General features: G+C 46.9%; 1 protein-coding gene across 1 annotated transcript in view; it reads right to left on the bottom strand.

Annotated features, from left to right (window-relative positions):
* Window positions 1–547: 547 nt before the first annotated feature.
* The window catches only part of LOC129859104 (actin-binding protein WASF3-like), a 54,352-nt gene continuing 41,996 nt past the window's right edge, over window positions 548–12,903 (bottom strand). The window contains exon 9 of the mRNA XM_055928480.1: window positions 548–3,579. Within this exon, the coding sequence (XP_055784455.1) occupies window positions 3,422–3,579 (158 nt within the window). The 3' untranslated portion in view covers window positions 548–3,421. The remainder of the gene's footprint in view (window positions 3,580–12,903) is intronic.

The raw sequence follows: 12,903 nt of genomic DNA, 5'->3' as shown, positions 1-12,903 counted from the left end.
TTCCTTCTGAACGCTACCCTGACCAGAGCAGTCCACACGGTTCCTTCTGAACGCTACCCTGACCAGAGCAGTCCACACGCGGTTCCTTCTGAACGCTACCCTGACCAGAGCAGTCCACACGGTTCCTCTGAACGCTACCCTGACCAGAGCAGTCCACGGTTCCTTCTGAACACTACAATGACCAGAGCAGTCCACACGGTTCCTTCTGAACGCTACCCTGACCAGAGCAGTCCACACGGTTCCTTCTGAACGCTACCCTGACCAGAGCAGTCCCCACGCAGTTCCTTCTGAACACACTCCTGACCAGAGCAGTCCACACGGTTCCTTCTGAACGCTACCCTGACCAGAGCAGTCCACACGCGGTTCCTTCTGAACGCTACCCTGACCAGAGCAGTCCACACGGTTCCTTCTGAACGCTACCCTGACCAGAGCAGTCCCCACACGGTTCCTTCTGAACGCTACCCTGACCAGAGCAGTCCACACGGTTCCTTCTGAACGCTACCCTGACCAGAGCAGTCCACACGGTTCCTTCTGAACGCTACCCTGACCAGAGCAGTCCACACGGTTCCTTCTGAACGCTACCCTGACCAGAGCAGTCCACACGGTTCCTTCTGAACGCTACCCTGACCAGAGCAGTCCACACGGTTCCTTCTGAACGCTACCCTGACCAGAGAAGTCCACACGCGGTTCCTTCTGAACACTACCCTGACCAGAGCAGTCCACACGCGGTTCCTTCTGAACGCTACCCTGACCAGAGCAGTCCACACGGTTCCTTCTGAACGCTACCCTGACCAGAGCAGTCCACACGGTTCCTTCTGAACGTTACCCTGACCAGAGAAGTCCACACGGTTCTTTCTGAATGCTACCCTGACCAGAGAAGTCCACACGCAGTTCCTTCTGAACGCTACCCTGACCAGAGCAGTCCACACGGTTCCTTCTGAACGCTACCCTGACCAGAGCAGTCCACACGCAGTTCCTTCTGAACGCTACCCTGACCAGAGCAGTCCACACACGGTTCCTTCTGAACGCTACCCTGACCAGAGCAGTCCACACGGTTCCTTCTGAACGCTACCCTGACCAGAGCAGTCCACACGCGGTTCCTTCTGAACGCTACCCTGACCAGAGCAGTCCACGGTTCCTTCTGAACACTACCCTGACCAGAGCAGTCCACACGGTTCCTTCTGAACGCTACCCTGACAGGAGCAGTCCACACGGTTCCTTCTGAACGCTACCCTGACCAGAGCAGTCCCCACGCAGTTCCTTCTGAACACACTCCTGACCAGAGCAGTCCACACGGTTCCTTCTGAACGCTACCCTGACCAGAGCAGTCCACACGCGGTTCCTTCTGAATGCTACCCTGACCAGAGCAGTCCACACGGTTCCTTCTGAACGCTACCCTGACCAGAGCAGTCCACACGGTTCCTTCTGAACGCTACCCTGACCAGAGCAGTCCCCACACGGTTCCTTCTGAACGCTACCCTGACCAGAGCAGTCCACACGGTTCCTTCTGAACGCTACCCTGACCAGAGCAGTCCACACGGTTCCTTCTGAACGCTACCCCCACCAGAGCAGTCCACACGGTTCCTTCTGAACGCTACCCTGACCAGAGCAGTCCACACGGTTCCTTCTGAACGCTACCCTGACCAGAGCAGTCCACACGGTTCCTTCTGAACGCTACCCTGACCAGAGAAGTCCACACGCGGTTCCTTCTGAACACTACCCTGACCAGAGCAGTCCACACGCGGTTCCTTCTGAACGCTACCCTGACCAGAGCAGTCTACACGGTTCCTTCTGAACGCTACCCTGACCAGAGCAGTCCACACGCAGTTCCTTCTGAACGCTACCCTGACCAGAGCAGTCCACACACGGTTCCTTCTGAACGCTACCCTGACCAGAGCAGTCCACACACGGTTCCTTCTGAACGCTACCCTGACCAGAGCAGTCCACACGTAGTTCCTTCTGAACGCTACCCTGACCAGAGCAGTCCACACGGTTCCTTCTGAACGCTACCCTGACCAGAGCAGTCCACACACGGTTCCTTCTGAACGCTACCCTGACCAGAGCAGTCCACACGGTTCCTTCTGAACAATACCCTGACCAGAGCAGTCCACACGGTTCCTTCTGAACGATACCCTGACCAGAGCAGTCCACACACGGTTCCTTCTGAACGCTACCTTGACCAGAGCAGTCCACACACGGTTCCTTCTGAACGCTACCCTGACCAGAGCAGTCCACACTGTTTCTTTTGACTTCTCTTCATCTTCCTGTTGCTATAATCTACACATAAAAATTGGTCTCAGTCCTAGATTAAGTGTTAGAGTAAAAACATTAGAAAAAAGACGTAGACTGTCTTCCCAAGGGGAGGTTCTCTAAGTAAGGCCCTTATTGAGACTGTAACTATACATGAGATGAGTGCCACTCCTGGGGTGCCACAAACAGGGTGTGGATATTATGGATAACATATTATACAGAGACACACTGTGGTCTCCTGGGGTGTATTCAAGATGCCCTGAGCATTGCTTGAGAGTTTTAAAATGTTAACAGTAATAGTATTGAATTGAATGTTTAGTTGCAATTAGTGTCAGTATAGCAGCTGACCCTGATAGTATGTATCTTGAGTACACCGCTAGAGTTGCAGTTCTGAACCATTCAGCCGCTGATGCAGGAGTCTGATTTACCAGCAGTGCTACATGTGACCAGGGGTCACCCAGCTTATATCATGTACAAATACACCTGTATGTGGGTGTTTATGTTTTGTTGGTATATATACACTGAGTGTACAAAACAAAACATGCACTAAATTCTGCTTACTATGCATGCACGGCAGTTTGAGGAAAATATAGACAACTGTTCTCTTTATAATGACAGTATATACACTGAATGTACAAAACATGCTCTTGCTGTGACATAGACTGACCAGGTGAATCCAGGTGAAAGCTATAATCCCTTATTGATGTCACCTGTTAAATCCCCTTCAATCAGTGTAGGTATAGGGGAGGAGACAGGTTAAAGAAGGATTTTTAAGCCTTGAGACAATTGAAACATGGATTGTGCATGTGTGCCAATCAGAGGGTGAATGGGCAAGACAAAAAATGTAAGTGCCTTTGAACGGGTATGGTAGTAGGTGCCAGGCGCACCGGTTTGTGTCAAGAACTGCAACACTGCTGGGTTTTTCACACTCAACAGTTTAATCGTGTGTATCAAGAATGGTCCACCACCCAAAGGACATCCAACACCTTGTAGAGTCCATGCTCCTACGAATTGAGGCTGTTCTGAGGGCAAAAGGAGGAGGGGGGTGCATCTTAATATTAGGAATGTGTTATTCATGTTTAGTACACTCAGTGAACCATCTAGTGGTTTAGTTTTTGTGTGGATGTGAACATGTATGTGCTTTTCAGCTTTTGAGTGAGTGATGTGTGTGTTAGTCGGACCAGTCGTTCTCTTCCAGCTCTGAGTCATCTTCGGAGTCAGAGTACTCGACAGCGATGCGTCTGGAGAGGATGGTGGCCACGTCATTCCCTACAGGCTCTCTCTTAGCCTGCTGTTCCTGCTGCTCCTGACCCTTCTTCAACTGGATACCTACAGCCAGGGAGAGAGACAGTTAGATACACTTCAACTAGATACCTACAGCCAGGGAGAGAGACAGTTAGATATACTTCAACTAGATACCTACAGCCAGGGAGAGAGACAGTTAGATATACTTCAACTAGATACCTACAGCCAGGGAGAGAGACAGTTAGATATACTTCAACTAGATACCTACAGCCAGGGAGAGAGACAGTTAGATATACTTCAACTAGATACCTACAGCCAGGGAGAGAGACAGTTAGATATACTTCAACTAGATACCTACAGCCAGGGAGAGAGACAGTTAGATACACTTCAACTAGATACCTACAGCCAGGGAGAGAGACAGTTAGATACACTTCAACTAGATACCTACAGCCAGGGAGAGAGACAGACACACTTCAACTAGATACCTACAGCCAGGGAGAGAGACAGTTAGATACACTTCAACTAGATACCTACAGCCAGGGAGAGAGACAGTTAGATACACTTCAACTAGATACCTACAGCCAGGGAGAGAGACAGCTAGATACACTTCAACTAGATACCTACAGCCAGGGAGAGAGACAGTTAGATACACTTCAACTAGATACCTACAGCCAGGGAGAGAGACAGTTAGATACACTTCAACTAGATACCTACAGCCAGGGAGAGAGACAGTTAGATATACTTCAACTAGATACCTACAGCCAGGGAGAGAGACAGTTAGATACACTTCAACTAGATACCTACAGCCAGGGAGAGAGACAGTTAGATACACTTCAACTAGATACCTACAGCCAGGGAGAGAGACAGTTAGATACACTTCAACTAGATACCTACAGCCAGGGAGAGAGACAGACACACTTCAACTAGATACCTACAGCCAGGGAGAGAGACAGTTAGGTACACTTCAACTAGATACCTACAGCCAGGGAGAGAGACAGTTAGATACACTTCAACTACATACCTACAGCCAGGGAGAGAGACAGTTAGATACACTTCAACTAGATACCTACAGCCAGGGAGAGAGACAGTTAGATACACTTCAACTAGATACCTACAGCCAGGGAGAGAGACAGACACACTTCAACTAGATACCTACAGCCAGGGAGAGAGACAGTTAGATACACTTCAACTGGATACCTACAGCCAGGGAGAGAGACAGACACACTTCAACTAGATACCTACAGCCAGGGAGAGAGACAGTTAGATACACTTCAACTAGATACCTACAGCCAGGGAGAGAGACAGTTAGATACACTTCAACTGGATACCTACAGCCAGGGAGAGAGACAGACACACTTCAACTAGATACCTACAGCCAGGGAGAGAGACAGACACACTTCAACTAGATACCTACAGCCAGGGAGAGAGACAGTTAGATACACTTCAACTAGATACCTACAGCCAGGGAGAGAGACAGTTAGACACACTTCAACTAGATACCTACAGCCAGGGAGAGAGACAGACACACTTCAACTAGATACCTACAGCCAGGGAGAGAGACAGTTAGATACACTTCAACTAGATACCTACAGCCAGGGAGAGAGACAGTTAGATATACTTCAACTAGATACCTACAGCCAGGGAGAGAGACAGTTAGATACACTTCAACTAGATACCTACAGCCAGGGAGAGAGACAGACACACTTCAACTAGATACCTACAGCCAGGGAGAGAGACAGTTAGATACACTTCAACTAGATACCTACAGCCAGGGAGAGAGACAGTTAGATACACTTCAACTAGATACCTACAGCCAGGGAGAGAGACAGTTAGATACACTTCAACTAGATACCTACAGCCAGGGAGAGAGACAGTTAGATACACTTCAACTAGATACCTACAGCCAGGGAGAGAGACAGTTAGACACACTTCAACTAGATACCTACAGCCAGGGAGAGAGACAGTTAGATACACTTCAACTACATACCTACAGCCAGGGAGAGAGACAGTTAGATATACTTCAACTAGATACCTACAGCCAGGGAGAGAGACAGTTAGATACACTTCAACTAGATACCTACAGCCAGGGAGAGAGACAGTTAGATACACTTCAACTAGATACCTACAGCCAGGGAGAGAGACAGACACACTTCAACTAGATACCTACAGCCAGGGAGAGAGACAGTTAGATACACTTCAACTAGATACCTACAGCCAGGGATAGAGACAGTTAGATACACTTCAACTAGATACCTACAGCCAGGGAGAGAGACAGTTAGATACACTTCAACTAGATACCTACAGCCAGGGAGAGAGACAGTTAGATACACTTCAACTAGATACCTACAGCCAGGGAGAGAGACAGTTAGGTACACTTCAACTAGATACCTACAGCCAGGGAGAGAGACAGTTAGACACACTTCAACTAGATACCTACAGCCAGGGAGAGAGACAGACACACTTCAACTAGATACCTACAGCCAGGGAGAGAGACAGTTAGATACACTTCAACTAGATACCTACAGCCAGGGAGAGAGACAGTTAGATATACTTCAACTAGATACCTACAGCCAGGGAGAGAGACAGTTAGATACACTTCAACTAGATACCTACAGCCAGGGAGAGAGACAGACACACTTCAACTAGATACCTACAGCCAGGGAGAGAGACAGTTAGATACACTTCAACTAGATACCTACAGCCAGGGAGAGAGACAGTTAGATATACTTCAACTAGATACCTACAGCCAGGGAGAGAGACAGTTAGATACACTTCAACTAGATACCTACAGCCAGGGAGAGAGACAGTTAGATACACTTCAACTAGATACCTACAGCCAGGGAGAGAGACAGTTAGATACACTTCAACTAGATACCTACAGCCAGGGAGAGAGACAGACACACTTCAACTAGATACCTACAGCCAGGGAGAGAGACAGTTAGATACACTTCAACTACATACCTACAGCCAGGGAGAGAGACAGTTAGATACACTTCAACTAGATACCTACAGCCAGGGAGAGAGACAGACACACTTCAACTAGATACCTACAGCCAGGGAGAGAGACAGTTAGATACACTTCAACTAGATACCTACAGCCAGGGAGAGAGACAGTTAGATACACTTCAACTAGATACCTACAGCCAGGGAGAGAGACAGTTAGGTACACTTCAACTAGATACCTACAGCCAGGGAGAGAGACAGTTAGACACACTTCAACTAGATACCTACAGCCAGGGAGAGAGACAGACACACTTCAACTAGATACCTACAGCCAGGGAGAGAGACAGTTAGATACACTTCAACTACATACCTACAGCCAGGGAGAGAGACAGTTAGATATACTTCAACTAGATACCTACAGCCAGGGAGAGAGACAGACACACTTCAACTAGATACCTACAGCCAGGGAGAGAGACAGTTAGATACACTTCAACTAGATACCTACAGCCAGGGAGAGAGACAGTTAGACACACTTCAACTAGATACCTACAGCCAGGGAGAGAGACAGTTAGATACACTTCAACTAGATACCTACAGCCAGGGAGAGAGACAGTTAGATACACTTCAACTAGATACCTACAGCCAGGGAGAGAGACAGTTAGATACACTTCAACTAGATACCTACAACCAAGGAGAGAGACAGTTAGATACACTTCAACTAGATACCTACAGCCAGGGAGAGAGACAGTTAGATACACTTCAACTAGATACCTACAGCCAGGGAGAGAGACAGTTAGATACACTTCAACTACATACCTACAGCCAGGGAGAGAGACAGACACACTTCAACTAGATACCTACAGCCAGGGAGAGAGACAGACACACTTCAACTAGATACCTACAGCCAGGGAGAGAGACAGACACACTTCAACTAGATACCTACAGCCAGGGAGAGAGACAGTTAGATACACTTCAACTAGATACCTACAGCCAGGAAGAGAGACAGTTAGATACACTTCAACTAGATACCTACAGCCAGGGAGAGAGACAGACACACTTCAACTAGATACCTACAGCCAGGGAGAGAGACAGTTAGATACACTTCAACTAGATACCTACAGCCAGGGAGAGAGACAGTTAGATACACTTCAACTAGATACCTACAGCCAGGGAGAGAGACAGTTAGATACACTTCAACTAGATACCTACAGCCAGGGAGAGAGACAGTTAGATACACTTCAACTAGATACCTACAGCCAGGGAGAGAGACAGTTAGATACACTTCAACTAGATACCTACAGCCATGGAGAGAGACAGTTAGATATACTTCAACTAGATACCTACAGCCAGGGAGAGAGACAGTTAGATACACTTCAACTAGATACCTACAGCCAGGGAGAGAGACAGACACACTTCAACTAGATACCTACAGCCAGGGAGAGAGACAGTTAGATACACTTCAACTACATACCTACAGCCAGGGAGAGAGACAGACACACTTCAACTAGATACCTACAGCCAGGGAGAGAGACAGTTAGATACACTTCAACTAGATACCTACAGCCAGGGAGAGAGACAGTTAGATATACTTCAACTAGATACCTACAGCCAGGGAGAGAGACAGTTAGATACACTTCAACTAGATACCTACAGCCAGGGAGAGAGACAGACACACTTCAACTAGATACCTACAGCCAGGGAGAGAGACAGTTAGATACACTTCAACTAGATACCTACAGCCAGGGAGAGAGACAGTTAGATACACTTCAACTAGATACCTACAGCCAGGGAGAGAGACAGACACACTTCAACTAGATACCTACAGCCAGGGAGAGAGACAGTTAGACACACTTCAACTAGATACCTACAGCCAGGGAGAGAGACAGTTAGATACACTTCAACTAGATACCTACAGCCAGGGAGAGAGACAGACACACTTCAACTAGATACCTACAGCCAGGGAGAGAGACAGTTAGATACACTTCAACTAGATACCTACAGCCAGGGAGAGAGACAGTTAGATACACTTCAACTAGATACCTACAGCCAGGGAGAGAGACAGTTAGATATACTTCAACTAGATACCTACAGCCAGGGAGAGAGACAGTTAGATACACTTCAACTACATACCTACAGCCAGGGAGAGAGACAGTTAGATATACTTCAACTAGATACCTACAGCCAGGGAGAGAGAGAGTTAGATACACTTCAACTAGATACCTACAGCCAGGGAGAGAGACAGTTAGATACACTTCAACTAGATACCTACAGCCAGGGAGAGAGACAGTTAGATATACTTCAACTAGATACCTACAGCCAGGGAGAGAGACAGTTAGATACACTTCAACTAGATACCTACAGCCAGGGAGATAGACAGTTAGATACACTTCAACTAGATACCTATAGCCAGGGAGAGAGACAGTTAGATACACTTCAACTAGATACCTACAGCCAGGGAGAGAGACAGTTAGATACACTTCAACTAGATACCTACAGCCAGGGAGAGAGACAGTTAGGTACACTTCAACTAGATACCTACAGCCAGGGAGAGAGACAGTTAGACACACTTCAACTAGATACCTACAGCCAGGGAGAGAGACAGACACACTTCAACTAGATACCTACAGCCAGGGAGAGAGACAGTTAGATACACTTCAACTAGATACCTACAGCCAGGGAGAGAGACAGTTAGATATACTTCAACTAGATACCTACAGCCAGGGAGAGAGACAGTTAGATACACTTCAACTAGATACCTACAGCCAGGGAGAGAGACAGACACACTTCAACTAGATACCTACAGCCAGGGAGAGAGACAGTTAGATACACTTCAACTAGATACCTACAGCCAGGGAGCGAGACAGTTAGATACACTTCAACTAGATACCTACAGCCAGGGAGAGAGACAGTTAGGTACACTTCAACTAGATACCTACAGCCAGGGAGAGAGACAGTGAGACACACTTCAACTAGATACCTACAGCCAGGGAGAGAGACAGACACACTTCAACTAGATACCTACAGCCAGGGAGAGAGACAGTTAGATACACTTCAACTACATACCTACAGCCAGGGAGAGAGACAGTTAGATATACTTCAACTAGATACCTACAGCCAGGGAGAGAGACAGACACACTTCAACTAGATACCTACAGCCAGGGAGAGAGACAGTTAGATACACTTTAACTAGATACCTACAGCCAGGGAGAGAGACAGTTAGATACACTTCAACTAGATACCTACAGCCAGGGAGAGAGACAGTTAGACACACTTCAACTAGATACCTACAGCCAGGGAGAGAGACAGTTAGATACACTTCAACTAGATACCTACTGCCAGGGAGAGAGACAGTAAATACACTTCAACTAGATACCTACAGCCAGGGAGAGAGACAGTTAGATATACTTCAACTAGATACCTACAGCCAGGGAGAGAGACAGTTAGATACACTTCAACTAGATACCTACAGCCAGGGAGAGAGACAGTTAGATACACTTCAACTAGATACCTACAGCCAGGGAGAGAGACAGTTAGATACACTTCAACTAGATACCTACAGCCAGGGAGAGAGACAGACACACTTCAACTAGATACCTACAGCCAGGGAGAGAGACAGTTAGACACACTTCAACTAGATACCTACAGCCAGGGAGAGAGACAGTTAGATACACTTCAACTAGATACCTACAGCCAGGGAGAGAGACAGACACACTTCAACTAGATACCTACAGCCAGGGAGAGAGACAGTTAGATACACTTCAACTAGATACCTACAGCCAGGGAGAGAGACAGTTAGATACACTTCAACTAGATACCTACAGCCAGGGAGAGAGACAGACACACTTCAACTAGATACCTACAGCCAGGGAGAGAGACAGTTAGATACACTTCAACTAGATACCTACAGCCAGGGAGAGAGACAGACACACTTCAACTAGATACCTACAGCCAGGGAGAGAGACAATTAGATACACTTCAACTAGATACCTACAGCCAGGGAGAGAGACAGTTAGATATACTTCAACTAGATACCTACAGCCAGGGAGAGAGACAGTTAGATACACTTCAACTAGATACCTACAGCCAGGGAGAGAGACAGTTAGATACACTTCAACTAGATACCTACAGCCAGGGAGAGAGACAGGTAGATACACTTCAACTAGATACCTACAGCCAGGGAGAGAGACAGTTAGATACACTTCAACTAGATACCTACAGCCAGGGAGAGAGACAGTTAGATACACTTCAACTAGATACCTACAGCCAGGGAGAGAGACAGTTAGATATACTTCAACTAGATACCTACAGCCAGGGAGAGAGACAGTTAGATACACTTCAACTAGATACCTACAGCCAGAGAGAGAGACAGTTAGATACACTTCAACTAGATACCTACAGCCAGGGAGAGAGACAGTTAGATATACTTCAACTAGATACCTACAGCCAGGGAGAGAGACAGTTAGATACACTTCAACTAGATACCTACAGCCAGGGAGAGAGACAGACACACTTCAACTAGATACCTACAGCCAGGGAGAGAGACAGTTAGATACACTTCAACTAGATACCTACAGCCAGGGAGAGAGACAGTTAGATACACTTCAACTAGATACCTACAGCCAGGGAGAGAGACAGTTAGATACACTTCAACTAGATACCTACAGCCAGGGAGAGAGACAGTTAGATATACTTCAACTAGATACCTACAGCCAGGGAGAGAGACAGTTAGATACACTTCAACTAGATACCTACAGCCAGGGAGAGAGACAGTTAGATACACTTCAACTAGATACCTACAGCCAGGGAGAGAGACAGTTAGATACACTTCAACTAGATACCTACAGCCAGGGAGAGAGACAGTTAGATACACTTCAACTAGATACCTACAGCCAGGGAGAGAGACAGTTAGATACACTTCAACTAGATACCTACAGCCAGGGAGAGAGACAGACACACTTCAACTAGATACCTACAGCCAGGGAGAGAGACAGTTAGATATACTTCAACTAGATACCTACAGCCAGGGAGAGAGACAGTTAGATACACTTCAACTAGATACCTACAGCCAGGGAGAGAGACAGTTAGATACACTTCAACTAGATACCTACAGCCAGGGAGAGAGACAGTTAGATACACATCAACTAGATACCTACAGCCAGGGAGAGAGACAGTTAGATATACTTCAACTAGATACCTACAGCCAGGGAGAGAGACAGTTAGATACACTTCAACTAGATACCTACAGACAGGGAGAGAGACAGTTAGATACACTTCAACTAGATACCTACAGCCAGGGAGAGAGACAGTTAGATACACTTCAACTAGATACCTACAGCCAGGGAGAGAGACAGTTAGATACACTTCAACTAGATACCTACAGCCAGGGAGAGAGACAGTTAGATACACTTCAACTAGATACCTACAGCCAGGGAGAGAGACAGACACACTTCAACTAGATACCTACAGACAGGGAGAGAGACAGTTAGATACACTTCAACTAGATACCTACAGCCAGGGAGAGAGACAGTTAGATACACTTCAACTAGATACCTACAGCCAGGGAGAGAGACAGTTAGATACACTTCAACTAGATACCTACAGCCAGGGAGAGAGACAGTTAGGTACACTTCAACTAGATACCTACAGCCAGGGAGAGAGACAGTTAGACACACTTCAACTAGATACCTACAGCCAGGGAGAGAGACAGACACACTTCAACTAGATACCTACAGCCAGGGAGAGAGACAGTTAGATACACTTCAACTAGATACCTACAGCCAGGGAGAGAGACAGTTAGATATACTTCAACTAGATACCTACAGCCAGGGAGAGAGACAGTTAGATACACTTCAACTAGATACCTACAGCCAGGGAGAGAGACAGACACACTTCAACTAGATACCTACAGCCAGGGAGAGAGACAGTTAGATACACTTCAACTAGATACCTACAGCCAGGGAGCGAGACAGTTAGATACACTTCAACTAGATACCTACAGCCAGGGAGAGAGACAGTTAGGTACACTTCAACTAGATACCTACAGCCAGGGAGAGAGACAGTGAGACACACTTCAACTAGATACCTACAGCCAGGGAGAGAGACAGACACACTTCAACTAGATACCTACAGCCAGGGAGAGAGACAGTTAGATACACTTCAACTACATACCTACAGCCAGGGAGAGAGACAGTTAGATATACTTCAACTAGATACCTACAGCCAGGGAGAGAGACAGACACACTTCAACTAGATACCTACAGCCAGGGAGAGAGACAGTTAGATACACTTTAACTAGATACCTACAGCCAGGGAGAGAGACAGTTAGATACACTTCAACTAGATACCTACAGCCAGGGAGAGAGACAGTTAGACACACTTCAACTAGATACCTACAGCCAGGGAGAGAGACAGTTAGATACACTTCAACTAGATACCTACTGCCAGGGAGAGAGACAGTAAATACAC

Source organism: Salvelinus fontinalis, chromosome 7, assembly GCF_029448725.1.
Source record: "Salvelinus fontinalis isolate EN_2023a chromosome 7, ASM2944872v1, whole genome shotgun sequence".
Classification (NCBI taxonomy): Eukaryota; Metazoa; Chordata; class Actinopteri; order Salmoniformes; family Salmonidae; genus Salvelinus; species Salvelinus fontinalis.
This window is presented reverse-complemented; position numbering and strand designations above follow the sequence as displayed.